The following is a 21680-nucleotide window of genomic DNA, read 5'->3' as shown; positions in this document are numbered from 1 at the left end:
TATAGTATATATTTATAGTATATATGTATTATATATATATATATATATATATATAGGTATATATGTATATTTATAAATATAATCCGTATATATATTTATATATTATATATACAATATATAATGTATGTATTATGATATATATATATATATAATATATATGTATATATTATAATATAATATATATAATATAATATATATAATATATATATATATAATATAATATATAATTTATATATATATATAATATATATATAATATATATATATATATAGATATATATTATATATAGCTTTTTATTAGAGAACAATTAAAGAAACTACTATGTATAGTATATCACTTGTGGATGTTCCTAAAAGCAATATGCGATTCACATTCACAATGAAATACTTAAAGTCCTATTGTATAATGACAAACTGTACAAATACAAAAGCATAAACTGTTGAGATATTGGTTGTATTATAAGATATTTGTATGAATAAATAGATAATATTATATTTTGCCTAAAGATGTTATTAATTTGTCGTTTGTTGATAAAGATGAAAATAATTGTACACATGCATGTTTCTCTTTCAATGATCTTGATTCATTCTTATTAATTCAACAATTTGTTAAATATATCTTCAATCAATGTTTCTTTAAAATTTACAAAAATTTTATATACATTTATTTATATAATGTAAGTACCTTAAAATTTTACAGTCGATGAAATCGGGTAACTTCTTCTGAGACCCATGCACTTTTCTCTATCGATGAAGAGAGCATCAGTTTTAGATTTCAAGTCGTTTTCCAGATTAGACTTTGTGTGCAAGAGATGTTGATGTTGCGCCTCACATTGTTGCAATTTTAAATTCATATCACATACTATTTTATTAATATCTTTCACTTCTTCATTTAGTCTGCAAATCGATCAAGTATATTATTTTTTAAATAATCATATGTGTAATTTTAGCAAACCTGAATTGAGCATGATCTTTGCATAGTTCAGCTTTTGGACGATAGATTCTAGTTTCCTGTCGCGTGTTTGCAACTTTCAATTCTGAACCTTTATCAGTGATTGTCTTTTGTATTTGTTTCATGCTCTTTTCAATACTCAAGATTTCTTCTTGAATCTAAAATCCAATATAGAACTTAATATAATATGTAAGAACAATATCTAAATATCTAAAAACGTTATAAAGATTCTGCATAATCTTTTAGATATTTTTTAGATATTTATCATAATATTTGAAATGCTAATAAAAATCCGCGTAATTTTTATAGTAATTCTATTATAATTTCTTATATATTCTTTACCTTCTGGAAATGTGTTTGTAGTTTTTCCTTCACTTCTAGTATTTCAATAGCTTTTTTCTCCAGCGCCTTATTGGTATTTTCCCAAGCTTCATATATCTTGTAGCTTACAGCGTTCACAGCACTATCAACGTCTCTTCGTAATTGACACGATTTCACACGTTCTGCTTTCGATTTCTTTACATTATTTTCCGTTTCCGCCGAAAATTCGGTGATACTGTAAAAGTGATAATTGGGAAAGAAATAAAGCATATAATAAATCCTCTCCTTTAGATGTATATGTAGCTATGCAGGAGAGGTATTAATTTTTTTATCATATATCATTTAGCAAATATGAGATTAATTTATCAATAATCAAATTATAAAGTAAAATTTTATTTTGTTTTCCGAATGTTCTAATACTTTTTTTCTAAATCAAATCCGTTTATGAATAAAAAATTTTTTATAATTACCTAGGATCATATTTTTCTATTTCATTATAATATCGAAAATCTCGGCTAAAGTCATTTATCTGCTGACATTCGATTCCTAATGCCGTTTCCTTGTTCTGTATAATCATTTGCAGCTGATGTTGAACCGCTCGGTTATTTGTCAACTGAAAGATGTGATGAAATAAAATCGAGATTAGCGTCATGTATTACTCGGAAGCATATATGACATACCTGATCGGTGCATCTATCTGTGAGCTGTTTTAATTTCTTCTCACAATTTCTTAGCGTTTCAATTTCTTTCAGCAGACAGCTTTCAACCTCATCGTGAACTAAATCACCATCTATCAACATTGATTATAGTCAGTAAATCTCTTAGACGTTGTAATTTCATAAGAACTCATTTCTCATTCGAGAATATATTATCTCAATTTTTTATTTTCAATTAATACATCTAATGACTGAGTCTATTATATTCCAAAATACAGCAAAGTACCTTCTCTCGACTCTCGATGATAAAGACATTCTTGCGCGATATGTAACTGTTTTTCAAGATTCTGAATCGCAATTTGCAAATCGTGACGACATTCCTGTATCTTATTATCTTCGATGATTATTTTATCCAGCTCCGACGCTATTTCGTTCCGCCAAGAAGTAATCTTTTCCTCGAGTTTTTGGTCATTTTCCATTTGTTTCTTGTGCTTCATCTTTTCGTCAGCTTCTCTGAGATAAATAATTAGCAATAATATATATACTTTATGTGCAAATACTCTGATTATACATGTAACTTTTATTAAATTTTATAATTTTAAAGACAAGTTTCAATTTAAAAGTTAAAAAAGTATAGACATTAAATCGAAAAAAAAAAATTAATATTAAAAACCTATGAATAATTTTTTATTTAATTTAAGAATAGACAAACACACATCAAATATCAAATTTTGAAGATTTCGATTACTTTATTAAGCGTATACTATCTTTGCGTAATTTTTCGGAATAACATCTATTTGCATCCGCTTCATTGTAGAGTCTGATTTGATTCTGCTTCCAATCATACGAAGTATATCGCATGTAAAGCGCAGCACGTGCCGCGTGCGAAGGACTACGATCGAAACCAGTTACTAAATTTGGAAATTTCAAAGGCTTCGTTATCATTCCATATGGAATACGACAAGTGTCCATCATCAAATTCGTTATGGGTTGTGTGAACCTACGCAAAATAAATTCTCTTTTTAAATATTTTTGTTAAAATTTTTTCCCTTGAAATTTATCTTGTAATTGTATAGAAACTATTTGTTATAATACTTTAAGTATTTAGTAATTTAGTAATTTACATAAATTTTTAATTATTTTTAAATAACTTAATTATATTAAATATAATAAAAAACCAAATATAGATAATAAAAAAAAAATACTACTTAATGATATTTTTTTAATTATTTAAAAATCAGTTTTTTATGGAAAATAGTGTTTTATTAATTTAAAAAATTGAACATATGTGTTTTGAATTTTTGAAAAAATAAAAACTTACAAGGGAGCCGCCTCCAGGACTTGATATCCCAACGAGCGCCAAGGCTGAGACCTTGAGATTTTGTGAAATTCTCCAACTCTGACCGAAAGTGGATCAGTAACTTGTTCCATACATGATGGGACACCGGCTGTGCTCCATGGTTGAAGTTGCTAGATGAAATAAATAATTAATATAATTATAAATAAATAATGTATAAAATTATGCGGATAAAATAAATTAGTTGTTACAAAATCATATAAGTTTCTCGAATAAATTTCGTATTTTGTTATCGATGTAAATTGTCACAAGCAGTTTTTCATTTATTAATCTTGTGTCCAATTGATGTGAATGACAATTCATATAAATTCAAGTACTACCTATCACTATAGCGATATTTACAGAATATATAACGGTTTCGGTCCTTTTTTCACTTCCAATGTTAGTCATGATCGCTTACAATAATTTCGTAATTTTCTTTACATCCAAAAAAAATAGACACCAATTTCAAAATAAGACATACAAAAAGGTATAACTGCTCTGAAATGAGCTAAATCAAAATTGAAGTTTTATCTAAACAATTAAGTATGAGAAGTAAAAATAATTATGTTTCTGTTAAATAATATCAAACATTTTTTTAATGTATTTATTATGAGATTTTATATAGAAAATGAAGTAAGAAATGCCCTCAAAGAAAGAAGAGGGGGAGCTTTTCCTATATTTTTCATAAATTAAAGATTATTACGCTGTATTTATAATGAGGGATATACCTTGTGATAAATGTAGCGCTCTTTCAAAATCCGGAAACGCATCAACCACGTGACACGCATCGTATGATCACGAGGTACTAGTCAGGTGCTTCGGAGTGCCTTCTGCTTGTTGGTGTGGTGCTGTCTCGATCAGTGTATTTGGCTTGACTCGCCCCAAATTCAGCTTTAAGATGACAGGTAGTGCGGGAAAAGTGAGCCCGGTCCATGTACCGTTCCTTGTACTGATCGTCGTCTGTCAATTCGCGTTTTCCCATGCCGGTACGCCCGTGGTGATATGGTGCCCGTACAATGAATCGTTCGATCACAATTCCCTGTTGAAAACGACACGCTTGAATTTCAATTCGGAGGAATTCGAGGAGATCCTGTCCCGGTCAGGCATGACGGATCCAACGATCGTCGTCGCCGAGGAATTATGTATCGAGGATCTGAAAAATAACAAGGTTAGATAAAAATTTTCCTTGCTCATCAACTCTATTATTTCTTTTCCTATTTTCTTTACTTCCCTGCAAATTTTTTCCTCAAAAAAGAATTTACAATATTTACCTTTAGAGATTGTGAGATAAAATTGTAATACAAATGTTATAGGTACTGTCAATCGCTACCAATGGCTCAAAAGTATATTATTTTCCACGTGTTCCCAAGTCGCATATGATTTTTCAAAAGATCTATAGCGAGAAACAGATAAGAACGATAGAGGATATAAACGATGATCATGAGTTAAATATAGTCTTGAAGGATACAGATTCAAGTGAGTGCACAGCGCTTACAGGAAAGCAATGCCGTTACAGTCAAACTGAACGTATAAAAAGGGAGGCTGCTGAAAACAATACCTCAGAGTTTAAGATAAAAACAGATAGGATTTTATTCTATTCCAGTAAATCATTGTCCTTCAAGGTAAAATAGTTGTTAAATTTAATGTTAATATTATACAGATAATTTTATAATAAATTTTAAAAAACTTTATATAAAAAGTTCTTTTTAGAAAAAAAAATAGAAAGCAAATGATTTATATGAAAACGAATTAAACAAATTAAAAATATATTAAAACATAGATAAAATAAGTTATTTTATAATTGCAGGCATCTGAAAATCCAGAAAAGATTTTAGAGCTTCCTGACTCCAAAGTAACTGGAGCGTCAACGCGTAAAGAGAACGGTACTCTGATTTTAACTATAAAGTTTTCCAATATCGAGGATATTGATGACCTGATGCTCGATTTCTCCTTCCCGGTCAAAAGCATGGGTTACTATACATTGGAAAAAGTCAATTATGATATAAGGGGCAAAAACGGCGTTCTACGAACCAAGCGGGACATTTATTTCCCGTATAATTTTTCTTATCACTGTTCAATGAAAACTGTCTTCGTTAAAGATCTCGTGTGGTTAAATATTACGGATATGCAAGTCCAAATCGATCATAAGAATGCGACGTTCAGCGATGCGTATGACTGTGTTGGTTTCACTAGTATACCCATTTGGACGGGAATATTCGTGACCGCAATACTGGCCTTAATTATGATATGGGCGCTCACTATGATAATGGATATCCGCACAATGGACAGATTCGACGATCCTAAAGGAAAAACTATCACGATCTCTTCCGCAGAATAGAAAGATAATAACAGAGACTTTTTTGCGTAATGCAACTGTAAGTATAAGTATTCGTGCGAAATCTATTATAATATAGATAATATCACGTCATAGTAATTCGTGTCGAGTGTTCGCAATGATAATTATATGAACATTTAAATTCCTTAATTTGATTGTCATATGTTGTTACAAACAAGATCCTATCAAAAAGAGTAGTATATGATAATGCTAGTCTTATTACGAAGAACTTTGCTCGATGTATAAATATCATTCCATTGTATGATATTCTTACCTTAATTTCGATATTTATACATATTGTTTAATATCTGTTTATATGATACAATGATTATGAAATTCTTTCGTCGTAAGCATTTAGTATATACTACATTTAAAGGAAGACTTATAAAATTGTTTAAATGATTTAAGATAGCACCATGCATACCATATGCATCAAATAAAAACACAAACAAGAAATGTAAAACGTTAAAGTGTACATCTATAGAAAAAGAATTTTGTGTAACCTAACCACATGTATTCACACTTGCGTGCAATACCAATGATTGTTATTTATTACATACAGCGCATTGTAATATTTATTGTCTTTGAGAAAAGTGTAAAACAAACTCTAAATTAAAAAACTGTTATACAGTGGATAAAGTTCTAGCTGAGAAAGCATCACGCGCCCCTAGAAAATGGTACTTCACGCTTGTATAAGCGACTTGTTAATAAGAATTTGTAAAAATATGTAATATATAAACTACAAAATATATCTATATAAATCTTTAATATGTAATAAAAAGGTATATACATAATATAAACGTCACGTAAAATTGAAGTTCGTGGCATTCTTTGAGAATTTATTCACAGGCTGGAATATCGATACCATGAATTATCATAAATACCATGGAATACGGTGGTAAGATCACAGGATCCGTAGGATCCAATATTATAGATTGAAACGGCGGCAAATCTCCGTTCGGTCGCAGTTTCAACACTTTACTGTTCAACTTTATCTCACTGCAAAATAAAAGTAGTATTTCTTAGATTTACCTTCTATTTAGTTGATTCTTGCCTTCGTGATAACGCTTCAATTTTCAATTTTAGATGTTGTCATTTAAATCTTAGTTTACAATATAAGTATACAATTTTTTTATATCAGAGTTAAAATTCAGGAAATTGTGTAGGCACATATTTATAATTATAAATAAAAATTAATTTTTTTGTTTTACATACCTCGATTGAAGATTGTCGGCGGTCAAGGAGTAAAAGAATATTTTCACAATTTTACCAGACTGTACAAACAATTCTGAAATATCTATGTGGACTGAGATCTTGTCTATATTCATTCCGTAGATTGTGACAGCCGGTACTCTGGCGATCCGAGCTTCTTTCGGCGTGCAATGCGCGTATAGTCGCACATAACCGAAATTGTTGGGCGTAAGTAATTTCAGAACCTTCTCCGATACGAATTGCTTATAAAAAACGCTGACCCACCAATCAGGATTTGGCGTAAGGTTCGGCGATACCATAGCGTAATCTGCACCGAATAATGACTGCCTAGTGACGACGTTCAATCCCGCGCTAGCACTGTAGCCTAATTTATCCAACCATAGAAATCCAGCTACAAATCTGTCGGATAATTCGGGCGCTCCTCCTCCATATGCAGTACTGGTTTCCGCTGTAAATTATATATCTTTTATTGAATGTAATTTTTCACTAATACAATTGCAATTTAAAAAAAAGGAGTTTACTAGATAAAATTACTAAATATAATAAAAAAAATTATTAAATATAATAAATACTAAATATAATTTAAAGAAATTGTTCTTTGAAAAAAGAACTGAAAGTCGAAAAACGAGAAATAAGATTATATATTTGAAGAGAGAACTTCTTTCCTCATTCAAATGCAAAATACATACACAGCCACATAGAAACATTTTTTCCCGATGCAGCGATGAATTCTTCCATGGACTTGATTTGTGCCGGTAACCAGTTAAACGTGAGAGGATTCACAAAATCTTTAACTACAGCTTCTCGCCCGTTCAGATAATACTGATGCCAAGTGGCATAATTCACAGTAGTTCTTTGGCTTTTTAGAAACGTCTCTGCATATTCTTCTCCTCTGTGACTCGATTCTCCAACATGATTCACTTCCGGTCCGACGAGGATGCTATCAACGTACCCCGCCTCATCTAGCAATTGCCTCAAACGATCGTAATTTTTTGCGAGTTCATTTGCGGAGATACTCACGTTGAATACATATTTAAAGGAATTCGGTTCTGAAGATATAAATGTGCCGAAATAAGTAATCCGAAACTTTCCGCGTTATTATAACGATATAATTAATTTTTTATACATATTAACTTTTTGCACTTGTTACATTTACATACCATTTCCCAATTGCCAATCTAATTCCATGGCTTGATTCTTAGCAAAGGTAATAATCTTCTGCGTATTAGTGTCATTCCAAGATCCATCTGGATTTCTGAGCAATACATTCAGATCAAAGATCATTCGCAACTTGGATTTTACTGCAAAATTATAAATAGCAAGCAAGTCTGTGCCAGAGATGGTAAAATTGCTAATATCTTGTCTGTCAAAAGGACTGAGAATCTTTTCAGATGAACTTTGGACAATCTAAATTATCAAATTAAGATAACAGCAAATTAAGATTACAAATATAGATTTATAGCAGATAATATGTCTGACTTCAGTAATAGATAAAATAAGTGTCTAGATAAAATTTTTCCCAATGTTATAGTAATAATGTGTGAAATTATTTTATTAGAGAAGAAAAACATACCTGATTTTCATCAAATATCAGACAATCTGCAGATGTCCCACCCACTCTAACATAAGCAGGACTTAAATGACGGGCCAGGTTGATAAATTTTTCTTGTTTGACAGGCAATTCGTTCATCTTTCGAAGTAAGGATGTATCAAGACCAAATGATAAAAACTTATCAGAAATGGTATGCAGGAGAGGTTGTCGTCGATCCAAGTGCAATACATGTGTACAGATTGTTGGCATATATGTATTAGAATTCCATAATGAGAGTATCAATAGTGTCGAAAATAGACCCAATGCAGTGCAACAGAGAATGAAGCGGACTGTTGAAGCTACAATAGAAAAAAAGGACGATTATTTGTCAACAAGAAAAAATATACTAGACTGAATAAATAATAGTGAAAAATAAATTAAAATATAACTACATGTAAATGTTTTCGAAAAATACAAATAATGTATACAATAGATATGTTGATAAATAAATTTATAACTTGAGAATCACATACGGATACAAAGATACAAATCAAAATATAATCACATGACAGGAAATTTCTCGGCAAACATAGCGGCAGCATGGCTTCTTTATCGGCGATGTAACGCACATAATAGAGATGAACGATTTGCGTTGAGAAAGAAAAGATAATTGCGAGAAAATGTCCGTTTCAGAACAAAGATTTAATCAAAATTTAATCAAGATCGAGACAAGCAAGGCGAAAAATCGCGATGTTTGTCTCATGCGTTTTATCGACACGTATCACGAATTGTAACTCACTGCTTTGTATATGGGCATCGTTCAGATTCTGATACTGATTCTTGCTCCAATTGTTGCTCGCGAAGTAATTCATCGTTGTCGAAGAGGTTTCTCTAACTCGGTCAGACCGACGTCGCGAATGTTTTCCTCATATCTGTGAAATGTCACACGCGCGCTCGCCGCTCTTTGTGCGCATCAGCAAACAGTTGATAACTCGAATCGGAAGTTCCGGTTCGTGCTGAGATAATAGAGCGATTGAGGCGGGCATGACAAAAACAAAAAAAATATCCTACTCTACTATATTCGTACATCTCATTTTTTCGTACAAAAAAAAAAAAAATAAAAATAATACGTAAGAACAATTTGTGTACATTCAAAAATTACATTACACAATGAATACCACTGAGAAAAAAAATCTTAATAATAATTTAGAAAATTATAATATATAGTTTTTCTTTAAATATAATACAGCTTTTTAAAATATATATTTTTTTTCTTTAAAATTAACGATGATTGAATAATTGAGAAAATAATGCAAAGAACCTCAGTGTTCTCAGAGCTTACTATTTTTGTAAAAAAAATTTCATCACTGGAATGTTTTGTTAGATGAACTGCACGTCTTTTGCAATCCGACGTTTTTCGCACATATTACGTCGTTTGTTCGTTTACGACGGTTTTTGTATGACGAGTTTACCCGTTGATTTTCAAACTGCAAACCAACTGATTTTTTGTCAGAAGTAGTTTTGTCAGATGCGGTTTGACTTGATTCCGGAGAGAACATTTCGTTCATTGTACAGACTGTTGTTTCCTCGATACTTATACTTGATTCCTTTTCCGTATTGACAGATTGTAATTTCTTTATCTTCGACTGTCGCCGACAATATTTTCGCATTTTGCAAGCTGCAGATGATAATTGCATATCGATTCTAAAATTTGCATTTTTGGTCACAAATTAAAAACTGCATATTAAAAATATTACATGTGTATTTTACAACTTTAAAAATAATGAATGATCGGAGAAATATATTTTAATGAAATAATTTGAAAGATATACCTTTTGGCGAAGTCTTTATATAGATCGAATCAGAGCTAGAATTCGAGGAATTAAGAGCGCAAGATTGGCTTCTGTTTGCGGTTTGATTCCTATAAGAAACACTATGCCGACGTTTTCTTCTCGTGGTTAATTTCTGTCGCGATTCCGAGTTGGTCAATTCGTCTTCCGCCCAGAATTGCCGATCGGTATCATCCGATATCGGTAAAACTGCACTGGAATACTTTAAATATGCGATTAAAGCACACACTTTGCGGCTTACATACATTATATTAGTTATATGTAACGCTATATAATTAAAAATTAAATTTTAGTCTGATATTAAAGTATCATTTTGGCTCCTTGGAAAACAAGCAGATTGTCAAAGCTGTTATTTTAATATCATCTGTGATTATCTCCGCAATTTTATAAAATTTATATCTATATTATTATAACTATATTTGACATATATACAATTCACGTTTGAAATATGACAGCATTTTTAGATCGAATTCGTGCAATAATTCTCGCCCATATATTCGTTTTTATCGTCACTTGGCTTACAGTTTCGCCGGAGATGCCCGAAACGTGGTCTCTTCTCTTTTCTCTGTCATCCAAAGCACGATATTCATAACCTTCCTCTTCAGAACTAGACATCTTCGCGTCTCCCCAAGCGCAATAATAACCCATGTTTCAAAGTTACATATGTATACAAGTTACGCAAATTATAATTATATATGTAATTATATATGACGCGCGATACTGTGTTATATAGTTATTTAAACATACTAGTAAATTTTCATGATATAATGGGATAAACAATCAGCTTATATATACAAAAACGAGATGTGTAGTGTTTTTTTCGTAATTTGTGACACTTATATCAAGTTATCGCACGATACATTAAATTAAGTGCATATTTAATTCCGTGAAATGCATTGATCTTTTGTACCTTTGTTTATTACACGTTTGCAAGAAACAAATATAAATGTACAATTAACATCTTTGATAGCAAAAAGAAAAGTATATTATCTTTATATTATACTTATTTTTTTACTTTAATACTTTTTTAATGTTTAAAGATAAAGAAAAGATAACGAACAAAAGAATCAAATTAAAAGAAATAATTTTGTGGTATTTAAACATTTTATAACTATTAGAGTTGTCACTATCGTAGTTTTATAATTAATTAAAAAGTAGAGTTAAATTTATCTTACAATAAATATAAAATAATTATATCACAAACTTCTCTTCCGGATATCGCTTATATAATTACAGGCAATATCAGAACTTTTTTTTCAACGTCTCTTACTTTTTCTCCTTTCATTGCCTTCCTTCATTTTTAATATTTTGAGAAATAAAATGCAAATTTTTTTGTATTTCATTTGTATAACCCGTTAATGTAATCTAATCGTTTTCGGATTTTCTACGTTTTTTCGAACGTGGACTGTCGGTGTCGTGAGGACTCGGAGTGATATGACTCCGTTTTCGCTTAATGCTGCTCTCGTTTGCCTCGCTGCTACTGCTCGCAGCAGTTCTAGTTTCCCTTCGGAAGGTTCCCTCTCCCGTTACTTGTACTAATATCTAAAATCACATCACATAATTAATCACATAATTAACAAATCAATGTCACATATGCATTGTTTAAGAATAAGAGATGTGCATCAATAATGCAATTCTAAATGCACGCTCTATTTCAAATTACATTAAAGCATTCAAATTTTTATATTTTTATTTAAAAATATTTTCACTAGCATTGTGTATATGGAATTGTTTTTTTTTTTTTTTTTAATTGATAATTCTCTAGTACTTTTAAATAATCCGTTTAGTTTTACATGTAATTGTTAGCAAAAATATATCACATGCATTATTAATAAATAGTGTATTTTTTTTTACCTGCATATGTTGCAGGCACTCTTCTTGCATCGAAATTGCCATTTTATAGATAAACGTATCATGTTTGTTGTACATAATGGCGTTCTGAAACATAAGCATAACATCTCTCTGAAAGTGCATGGTCGATCTAATCGTGCCATTGTCAATGTTTTTCTTAATAGTCGATAGATCCATCGGTCGAAAGATCACCGAATGATATCCAGGTGCTTGGTCCTCCGTGATCGGTCTGAGGAATACCGACGCGTATTTATGCGTGGCTAAACGATTGTAGACGAGCATAACTGCTTTCTTCCAGGCGCGATAATCTGCGCCTTCACCCGTACTTTCGTTCTCCGTTTCGCTGTCCACAGCAACATTCTGCTTCTTGGAATACGTCTTCATCGCTCGTCCGCCGCTCAATTTACTCAATGAAGATTCCTCTTCGTCCAATTCCCCGGGTTCTTCTGTGGATTCAATTTCCTTCTTTATGCTCTGTTCGCCCTCTATGTTCTTCTTGATGTCCTCTTTCTCCTGCTTTATCTCTACAATTTCCTTTTTGTCTTGTTCCGGTGGAAGAGGACTCTTTGTGCAAAACGCACTGGTAGCATCTGTTTCCTTTTCAGTTTTCGGTTCTTCGGGCTTAACTTCTACGTTCTCGATTTTCTTAACGTTATTCACCTCCGTGTCAGCTACAACCTCTTTCGGTTCATTCTTAATACTCTTCACTTCCTCTACGGTTATCACAGCTGAAGTGTTTTCAGCTTCGTTAACTGGCTCGCTACCAATTTCTTCCTCCTTTATTTCTATTACGTCTTGCAAAATAGAGCTTGTTGTATCCTCTGAGGAATCCTTAACTTCCTCCTTTTTAAATTCATCTGTATATATTTCCAACGTTTCTTCGATGGCCTCTTCTTCCTGTGATTTCACCGAGGATTCCTCCTTTACTTCTACTATGGTTTTTTCTTTAATTAAAACCATCGAACCTTCTTTGAACGATTCTAAAGACTCGGTACTTTCGACCGTATTTTCGATGATCTGCTCCTCCGCCACCACTTTCTTTTTATTCTCCGAATTCTGACTGCTTTCGTCGTCCTCTAGAATGAGGCTGATGTCCTGTGACTTCTCCGTGTCCTCAGTACTAGGTAAATCATTTGTCACTTCCGAAGAGACGCTGACTACTTCTGCGGATGGTACATCTTGCTGATCCCCTGTAATTTTTGCCAAATATATTTCTAATTGATCTAATTCTGTATTATCTTTACCTTCAGTATCTTCTGGAGACTTCCTCAGTTCTTTGATGCTCTCCGATGACTCCTTGTCGTCATGCGCGATCACTTCCGCTTTCTCCTCCTTCTCGTCCTCTTCTTCTATCTCTGCTTCCATTATGGTGTCCTCCGTTGTTTCCTTTGTTTCGTCCAATGGCTGAGAATTTTTCACTTCGACGTTTGATGCGGTGTCCACGGATTTTATTTCGATATCAGATTGTTTTTCTTCCATAGTTTCCTTGCTATTTTCTCCATCGTTAGTTTCTAATTCCGGAACAAGTTCCTCGGTCAAAGTTACTCTCTCGTCATCGCAAGTACTGGTCTCGGACTTTATTTCTTCTGGTGTATTAGATACGATTTCCGTTATTTCCGTAACAATAATTTTTGCTTCTTGCGGCTCTATAGCGACGGTTCCAATGATCTCGGCGATATTCGAGGTGCTGGAGTCGATCTCTTCGATCGCCATTTCGCTTCGCGGCGAATCGGATAGTGACACAGCCTCGTCCACGTCTCTCGGTTCTGGCTTCGGTTCCGGGACTACTATCGAAATTTCTGCAGCTTGGCGAGGCATACTTGAGAGATTACTGATAACCGCTGTCGAAGTCGTCGTTGTCGTCGTCGAAACGTTCGTGTCCAGAATTTGCGGGCTGCCAGTCTCTTCCTTGATCAATTCTTCGATGTCGCCGATGATCTCGTTTATCTCATCTTTATCCATCACATCCGCCATTATGTCCTTGCGTATCACGTCGTCTATATGATCGATTATTTGTACCATATTCTCTGATACGGATACATTTGTTGGTGCGGTGACAACCGCGGTAAGCGCCGAAGTCGTCGTTGCAGGCGCCGATATCGTCGTCGCTGTGGCTGCTGATATCGACACTACTGTTGGCACAGTTACCGTCGTCACGTTCGTCATTTCATTCTGAATATTCATCTGGCGAATTTGTGATTGCGGTTGAACCGTTTGCTCGAATTTTTGCACCTCTGTGTTGGTGGTAACAGCTACAGCCGAGGCTGCCTGTTGTTGTTGCGACATATGAGACGCGATTCCGACAGAAGTATTTGTTTGCAATTTCGGTAACGGTCCTCTTTGCGCGGTAGCTGGCATTTCCAGTAGCATAGAAAGTGTGGGCGCGCCGACGGATGGCGGCGTTGTTGAGTTCGCACTGGCGATCGCTGTTGAAACCAACTGCTGTAACTGCGGTGATACATTCTGCGTCAATTGGGAGTTCAGTATTTTCGAATTGGATCCGAGTAGACTGGTGATGGTCGGCGAGCTCACTTGGACGGGAGTGGACGGGTAGGCCTGTACAGATTGAGTGGTTGGGCTGGGAGATTTTAGCAAGCTCGTCAACAACGGAGATCTACCGCCTCGATTATTTTTTCTTTCGTCGTCGTTCTCCGACGCGGATTCGGATGTGAGCTCCGGCTGCGTCACTTCTAACGTGCCCTCCGCATGTTTGCGAGTTTGACTCGTGACTGAAGACGAGACGACAGGCGGCAAACTCATCTCTTGCTTCTGCTGTTGTTGACGTTTTGTCAACCATGCCACGTGAGCCCGCGTCTTTTGATCAGTCTCACGTTCTTCCTGTTGTATTTCAAGCCACATCTTTTCCAATTCATCGTCGCTTATTGCACCAGACTTGACCAGGTTTATATCCGCTTTGAGCCGCAGATAATCACTCTTCTGACAGGCTAAAGCCTGACTTAATTCAGTTATTCTTTCCTGCGTCAATCTTCTGACTATGGATTCACTGGTGGTTTCACCACTCTCTCGTTTCTTCCGTTTCGGTGTGTCGGCATTCTCAAGTAAAAATGCATATTGCATGGCACACGATTTTTGCGAAAACCAATCCGGAGGCCTTAGTGGTTCTTTTTCCATAAATGGCTTCAATGATCTGGACACACTCATCCAATTTTGATCTCCAGATTTCAGTACGCTTGATGCAAGACACAATTGTTCCCGTATTGTCCAAGCATCACTGTTTACACGCTTCAGTTTTAGTCCTAAAATTAAATTTATTTAATTAGCTGCAGTTTTTTTCATATATATATATATATATATATATATATATATATATATATATATATTAAATAAGAAATTAAATATAAATAACAAAATAATAGAAATATTATACTTAGAAAGGTTATAAAAGTTCAATTGTCGAAGTAAACCTAAATTTCATAGGATTAATAAAAATTAAATTAACAGAGCATCTGTTTTTGCAATTCACGTTTACCATACGAATCTGTTTCAGTGTTTATTTAAAATGCAACAATAAGAAAAAAGCTACATAAGTGCTAGTAAAACGAAAAAACGAGATAAAAAAAAGAAGGTAAATCAAATATACAAATATCGTTGTTTACATTCATTGCCTTTCTTTGTTTATCCTTAAAGATTATCAAAACTTTATTATTTTATGCCAAGTATTATTAAAGTTTGAATAAAGAAATTGTTAACAGAATATTTCATGAGTGATAACGATTGTATAAAATCATTTAAAATTTGATTGATTTGAGAAAATCAAAATATTCTTTTTACGATGATTTCTTTAACCTATAAATCATAAATATAGCGTATAAAAATACAGGCTAAACTTACTGTCTTGCATCGACGCCATTGTTTCTAAAAGTGCAGAATTTGTTGCTACTTTGCAAAAAACACGCTATTTACAAGTTAGAATTGCGAATATAATTTGTTGTATTTCTACGCACAATTACTTTAAAACACGAAATACTTCCATTCGGTATTCAGTTCTATCGTTTGGAGTTCGGAGCTAGTTTTTAGCGCGTTTGCGCACGAGAGGGTGTGTTCGGAAATCCTGTCCGCGTGAGGTTAGAAGAGCATTTAATCGACCAATCAGGATAAAGAAATCTTTGCTCTTGATTGGTCAATTAATTGCTATTTTACCCTAAGGATAGAAATTCCAAACCACAGAATTAAATTCAAAACGATTCTTCGTATTTTGCAAAGTATTTTACATAGAAACTAACATATTTCAACTTCAATCCCAGAGATCTTTTGCCGTCTCGCAAATTCAATAATCTTATTCGATAAATTTTGCCATTTTTGGCAATGAAAAATAAGAAACGTGAGTGTAAAAAGTACAAGAAAAACGAACAGATCTATCGTGCATATAATTTACCTGCGTGCTGTCATCGTGGAACGCGGAACAGCTGATCGCGAGAAACGCGAATACGGGAACGTCACGACGAGAAACGTAATGGCGGAACGAGTGGAAGTTATTGAAGTATGTTGCAACGATATGAATTATATTTTATCGCCGTAAGTTAAAGAACGTCTGTTGTGCCCGATTGTGTATGTGCTTCGAGGATAGTAATCATTCGTCGAAAAATCTGTCGAGTCTCTTTTAGACACGATGATGAATAATCGTAGGCGGAGCAACAACTTTACGTACGTCAGCTCGTGCGTGAAATACATGATCTTTATGCTGAATTTCGTCTTCTGGGTGAGTGATTCTTTCCTGAGATTGTATTTTTGCATTTTTGCAGAACGTTGTTTTAATCACGCTGCTTATCTGCAAAAATAATTTGCTATTTGTTACTGAATGAGACAAGAGATATATAGTTGACATATTTATGCTACTTTCACTAATATGTATTAATTTAAATTGTTAGTAAAACTTAACTAATACATCTCTGTTTACTTTTATATTAGAAGAAGAAATAAGTGAATTAAAGATAGTGCAGAGATGAAGATGAATATTATTCAATACAAATGATAGATAAACATGATTTTCTTTTTGTTTAGTTGTTTGGCGGACTGTTAATCGGTGTAGGTCTGTACGCTTTCTTGGATAAATGGCAAGCAACTGGATCTGTCAGAGTGGAAAACGTTTATGATGTAGTCTTAAACATCTCTTTGGTGATGCTGATAGCTGGTGGAGTTGTCTTTGTCGTTAGTTTTGCAGGATGCGTAGGAGCTCTTCGTGAGAACACATGCCTTCTTAAATTTGTTAGTTCTTTTGTACATGAAATAATTCTTCTGTATATAAAATATATTTCATTGTCTAACTAAATGATTTTTCCAGTATTCATTGTGTCTGCTGGTATTTTTCCTTCTGGAAATGGGTGTGGCAATTGTTGGTTTTATATTTCCAACCGCATTACAGTCTCTTTTGGAACAATCTTTTACAGACAAAATAATTCAGACATATAGGGAAGATCCAGATCTGCAAAATTTCATTGATTTTGGACAGCAAGAGGTACTTATGGATAAAACCATATAAAGTTATGAAAATAATAATAAATGCATTTCTTATATTTATACAAGTTATCTAATTTTGTATGAGAATATTTATAAAATTTTCTATTACAGTTCAAATGCTGTGGCTTAAGTCAAGAAGGATATTTGGACTGGGGAAAGAATGAATATTTTAATTGTACTAGCCCTAGTGTAGAGCGTTGTGGCGTACCATTCTCTTGTTGCATAAACGCTACCGATATATCTGTACGTGTATTACATATTATACATAGAATATGAAAGATAGATATATATATAATTTTGATGAAAAAAATTTTTTAGTTTTAAAAAAATAAAGAAAAATTTTTATTTAACTATATATTTATTTCCAATGTGTATAAGTAAAATAATTTAAATTTTCAGAGCGGACTTGTAAATATAATGTGCGGCTACAAAGTCCAGATGTTACCAGTATCGGAAGCGAGTAAAAAGGTCTGGACTAGCGGATGCATCGAAATCGTGCGTAGCTGGGCGGAACGCAATCTCTACACGATAGCCGGTATCGCTTTGGGCATTGCATTCAGTCAGCTTTTCGTGATTTATCTTGCGAAAACGCTGGAAGGCCAAATCGAATTGCAAAAGTCTCGCTGGCATTCCTGAGCTTGACTTCAGGCCACCTACCGTTACCAGATACATTCTCCGGCCAACAGGCAGGTGGCCAGCGGGGGCCGATCGCGCGGAACACATGACACAGAGACAAATATAAACGCGCGAATGGCATTACTCGTCCTCTTCGCGATCTTTTTATACATATTGTGTATTTTATCCCTCATCAAACTCGTCCTCTATTTCAAGAATTACTTTCACCTGTACGTGAGTACTAAAGGATAATAGGGAATTGATGGTCGACAATGTTCTTTGTCAGCTATTGCAGAGGACGCGTTTACGCGATCAGCTATCAATTAAGATCTTACATAGAGATTATATACATGCAGGTGCAGATATGGTGTCCTGCGCGCTTACAATCAGCGATAAAGTTTTTTTCTAATACTCAGGCAACATATTTTTTCGTTATATACAATTAAATGCATGATTTAACTTCATGCTTTCAAAAAATCAGTGAGTCACATGTGGTGACCTCATGTTTGTGAATGCTGTATGGGACACTATTGATGCATTCCTCTGTATATGGAACTGATGACTCAAATGCGCTAAAGACAAAAGTGAGATATTTACCAAGATGAACTCGGTAATATGCATTTTGTTAAGCATGTGTAATTGCATTACATTATACAATATTATAGATTAATCTCAATTTTACAGTTACATATAATATCTGTTTCTCAAAAATTTTATTTTGCTTCTTATTAAATTAATTTATCTTTGTATTGAATGTGTATATATTCTGTTATTATTAGTTTTTATTTTAATTTTTTTTTGCAAACCAGGATACTTTAAAAAATATCTAGAACTGATATTATTTTTTTACAAGATTTAATTACATATAAATTCCGTCGTTTTTGGTGCAATTTTTAGCACAGTGACATAAAGTTGTTTTAATGGTTAACATTGATATACTACTAAGAAGTGATATAGGAGCTTATTTTATAGGAACTCAAATATCGATAATCGTGTGCACATTTTTATATATTGCTTCCATTAAAAATATGTGTAGAATACAATGAATTTGAGATTAGAGATAAATGTCATCTTGTAAATAAATTTTGAAAAATTAACTTACTTTACATTAGCTAGATATGGATCAAGTCATCAAATTTTTGTTATTCTACTACTTTTAAATATTTTTGAATGTGTTTATGATTATAGACTATATACATATACATATATAAACAATTTCTGATATTTTTTTTATAATTAATGGTTATAAGTGGAATATTACTCTTAAATGGATACATACACACATTGAATAACACTTTTCAATTATAATGGTTCATTACTTGTTCTTCTAGTGTGTGCGATGCCATATCTATGTTACATAAAATTATGAACGAGCGCACATTTATTTGTACACATTTACATTGCTAATTTATATTTCTCACCATATTAGCATAACTCGTGTATATGAAACAAGAAACGTCCAGTGCCAAAGTCAGAATATTGTTGCTCTCTTATTTAAAACAAATCTGACAATAATCTGGTATAAATAATTTGTTTAATGCATTTAGATGTCTCTTTGTCAATGACTGTAAAACTAATGATATAAAACCTTCTAGTTTGTAATAAATAAGTATTATTCTAAAGATGTGTTATTTTGCCATTATCAATAAATCAAATTATATTGATAAAAACTTATTATACCCTATACATTACAGGTGAAATAAAGAGCTATTACATTGCTCAATAGTGCAACTGATGGCTATTAGTTATATATAGTAGATAATTATATATAAGAAACTTTATTATGATAAAATAAGTAACAAATCTATTTATACAATGATGTATCTGTAGGTACATTATTAGAATATTCTAGGATAACTCGCTGTCCATCGACAATAGTAGAATTTTCAAATAATTTTGTTAAAAGTGTATCCATCTCATTACATATTAGAGCTCCATTAGAATGATGGAAGAGTTGTAGTTTATTCATGACTGCATTAGTATTAGTGGGAACTTTAAGCGTATCTGCCATTGAGTCTATACATTTGCCAATTGTCCATTGTACGTTAACAAAGACACCTTTAGATGTGCCTATGTGTTTATTTTTAACTGTGAGTGGCAAATGCACAAGAAAGTAACATCTCTCGCTTGTTGGTACATTTTTGGGACCAATTGCAGAACCCTTTACACGCATGAGTTGCACCTAAAAATAAAGATATATATATATATATAAATTTGTTAACAATACTATCTAAAAAATATTTTGTTTTCCATATGTAATGTATAATAATAATAATAATAATACTTTATTTGCCATTGCTGTATTCTTTGATTTTCTCAAACTCTCTGCAATTTGTTGATCTACAACAGCTTTCGCTTCTGCAAATTGTTTCTTGGGTATTTGCCATTTTTTCAATTTCTGAGTTTTCTCAGTTTCACTCAACTCTAAGCATCCATGATGTCTGTGTGTCACACAAAAATGCTGTTTACACTTGATGCAGGGCATTTCAATCAGCGATGTTTCTTTGCAGGACTCTTTAGAGCATAGAAAATTTATTGATTTTTCTATGGCAGGTTTTGCACTCTCTGTTTTTAAACACTTGTGCGATACCATGTGAAAGTGCTCTTTACAGAAAGTGGCTTGACAATGCTCACACACAAATGGCAAAAAATCCAATAATTTGCAGTCTTTTATTGAACAATGTTTACCAGTTTCTGGAAACTCCATTGTGATGCAGTAAGAAAGATATCAAGATATATATATATATATATATATATATATATGATCTATTAATTTTTTAAACTTGAGTAATAATATTTAATTATGTAGAGGTGTCGGAGAATGCAGATGATTGTCACTGAGAGAGCTCAAAGCTAGATTATTCCACTTTTGCTCCAACTCCTTCAATGTCATATGAGAATCTCCGTTATCACTCTCAGGATCTGGCAATTCAGCTACTGGCGTTGAGATGTCGTCGATAGGCAAACGTTCTTTGCGCCAGCTCTCATCAATTATATCTATCAGTCTGCCATCTCCGCATACTTGACTGTCCATGTCGTAAACGAAACAGTCAATACATTTAGCTTAAAGAAAACATCACCATATTTATTATAATATTATTTCAATTATTTAATAAATTTTAGATTGCTTAAATAGTATATAAAGAATTATGTTCATTGTAACATTTAATTAAAAAAATACACATCAAATATTTCACATATATGTATGTACTTGAGAATTTTCGTGGGACAATGACACGTATGAATTACAATCGTTGATTTCTAAGCAATTATTATGCAGTTTTATATAATTTCCAAGTACCTACCACCGATCAAAAAATCGTAAGACTGATCCAATTGATTCGTTATATTTGCAACATAATTTGTATAAAATCTGAAAAATCAGCAAAATTGGGATGAGAGAAATAAAACGTATATCGTATGACGTATATGACAGGAAGCAGCTGACGATTGGCGATTGGCGTATAACGCGTGTTGCTACAGTTGCGTTCCTTTTGTACGCTCAGACGCTGAAAACGTTCTATCTTTCTTTGACATATAA

At 33.0% G+C, this 21680-nt stretch overlaps 7 protein-coding genes across 11 annotated transcripts; 2 read left to right on the top strand and 5 right to left on the bottom strand.

Moving 5' to 3' along the window:
* Window positions 1–328: 328 nt before the first annotated feature.
* LOC140671916 (tektin-3) lies at window positions 329–4101 on the bottom strand. Of its 2 annotated transcripts, none has more exons than XM_072903638.1 (9): window positions 3996–4101; window positions 3250–3398; window positions 2677–2928; window positions 2215–2441; window positions 1953–2062; window positions 1743–1885; window positions 1294–1507; window positions 955–1109; window positions 329–896 (listed from the first exon to the last, which is right to left on the bottom strand). In XM_072903638.1, exons 1-9 carry the CDS (start codon window positions 4053–4055, stop codon window positions 686–688), a joined length of 1521 nt encoding a protein of 506 aa, XP_072759739.1. In that variant the 5' UTR covers window positions 4056–4101; the 3' UTR covers window positions 329–685. The 2 variants fall into 2 exon arrangements, with proteins under 2 accessions (XP_072759739.1, XP_072759740.1); XM_072903639.1 differs by lacking the exon at window positions 3996–4101 and adding an exon at window positions 3628–3715.
* Window positions 4074–6370, top strand: LOC140671920 (uncharacterized). Its single transcript, XM_072903651.1, has 3 exons — window positions 4074–4435; window positions 4581–4889; window positions 5075–6370. The coding sequence occupies exons 1-3, from the start codon at window positions 4166–4168 to the stop codon at window positions 5603–5605; spliced, it is 1110 nt and encodes a 369-aa protein (XP_072759752.1). The 5' UTR covers window positions 4074–4165; the 3' UTR covers window positions 5606–6370.
* On the bottom strand, window positions 6352–10858 carry LOC140671914 (heparanase). Of its 3 annotated transcripts, XM_072903636.1 has the most exons (7): window positions 10718–10858; window positions 10178–10397; window positions 8388–8704; window positions 7975–8221; window positions 7504–7863; window positions 6818–7262; window positions 6352–6601 (listed from the first exon to the last, which is right to left on the bottom strand). In XM_072903636.1, exons 1-7 carry the CDS (start codon window positions 10841–10843, stop codon window positions 6442–6444), a joined length of 1875 nt encoding a protein of 624 aa, XP_072759737.1. In that variant the 5' UTR covers window positions 10844–10858; the 3' UTR covers window positions 6352–6441. The 3 variants fall into 3 exon arrangements, with proteins under 3 accessions (XP_072759737.1, XP_072759734.1, XP_072759736.1); XM_072903633.1 differs by lacking the exons at window positions 10178–10397; window positions 10718–10858 and adding an exon at window positions 9145–9429; XM_072903635.1 differs by lacking the exons at window positions 10178–10397; window positions 10718–10858 and adding an exon at window positions 8911–9116.
* Brd8 (Bromodomain containing 8) lies at window positions 10847–16093 on the bottom strand. Of its 2 annotated transcripts, XM_072903631.1 has the most exons (4): window positions 15899–16092; window positions 13291–15303; window positions 12050–13236; window positions 10848–11737 (listed from the first exon to the last, which is right to left on the bottom strand). In XM_072903631.1, the coding sequence occupies exons 1-4, from the start codon at window positions 15915–15917 to the stop codon at window positions 11561–11563; spliced, it is 3396 nt and encodes a 1131-aa protein (XP_072759732.1). In that variant the 5' UTR covers window positions 15918–16092; the 3' UTR covers window positions 10848–11560. The 2 variants fall into 2 exon arrangements, with proteins under 2 accessions (XP_072759731.1, XP_072759732.1); XM_072903630.1 differs by having other exon boundaries at window positions 10847–11737; window positions 12050–15303; window positions 15899–16093.
* Window positions 16094–16455: 362 nt separating this feature from the next.
* On the top strand, window positions 16456–19761 carry LOC140671921 (tetraspanin-33). The gene is made up of 5 exons (XM_072903652.1): window positions 16456–16766; window positions 17069–17272; window positions 17349–17522; window positions 17636–17767; window positions 17924–19761. Exons 1-5 carry the CDS (start codon window positions 16677–16679, stop codon window positions 18158–18160), a joined length of 837 nt encoding a protein of 278 aa, XP_072759753.1. The 5' UTR covers window positions 16456–16676; the 3' UTR covers window positions 18161–19761.
* Window positions 19762–19901: 140 nt separating this feature from the next.
* On the bottom strand, window positions 19902–20846 carry LOC140671923 (AN1-type zinc finger protein 1). Its single transcript, XM_072903654.1, has 2 exons — window positions 20424–20846; window positions 19902–20321 (listed from the first exon to the last, which is right to left on the bottom strand). Exons 1-2 carry the CDS (start codon window positions 20844–20846, stop codon window positions 19944–19946), a joined length of 801 nt encoding a protein of 266 aa, XP_072759755.1. The 3' UTR covers window positions 19902–19943.
* Window positions 20847–20935: 89 nt separating this feature from the next.
* Window positions 20936–21654, bottom strand: LOC140671925 (anaphase-promoting complex subunit 13). Its single transcript, XM_072903657.1, has 2 exons — window positions 21445–21654; window positions 20936–21202 (listed from the first exon to the last, which is right to left on the bottom strand). Exon 2 carries the CDS (start codon window positions 21171–21173, stop codon window positions 20937–20939), a length of 237 nt encoding a protein of 78 aa, XP_072759758.1. The 5' UTR covers window positions 21174–21202; window positions 21445–21654; the 3' UTR covers window position 20936.
* Window positions 21655–21680: the final 26 nt, after the last annotated feature.

Source organism: Anoplolepis gracilipes, chromosome 12 (genome assembly GCF_047496725.1).
Source record: "Anoplolepis gracilipes chromosome 12, ASM4749672v1, whole genome shotgun sequence".
NCBI lineage: Eukaryota > Metazoa > Arthropoda > Insecta > Hymenoptera > Formicidae > Anoplolepis > Anoplolepis gracilipes.
The sequence above is the reverse complement of the archived record's forward strand: the minus strand, read 5'-3'. Positions and strand labels throughout refer to the sequence as shown.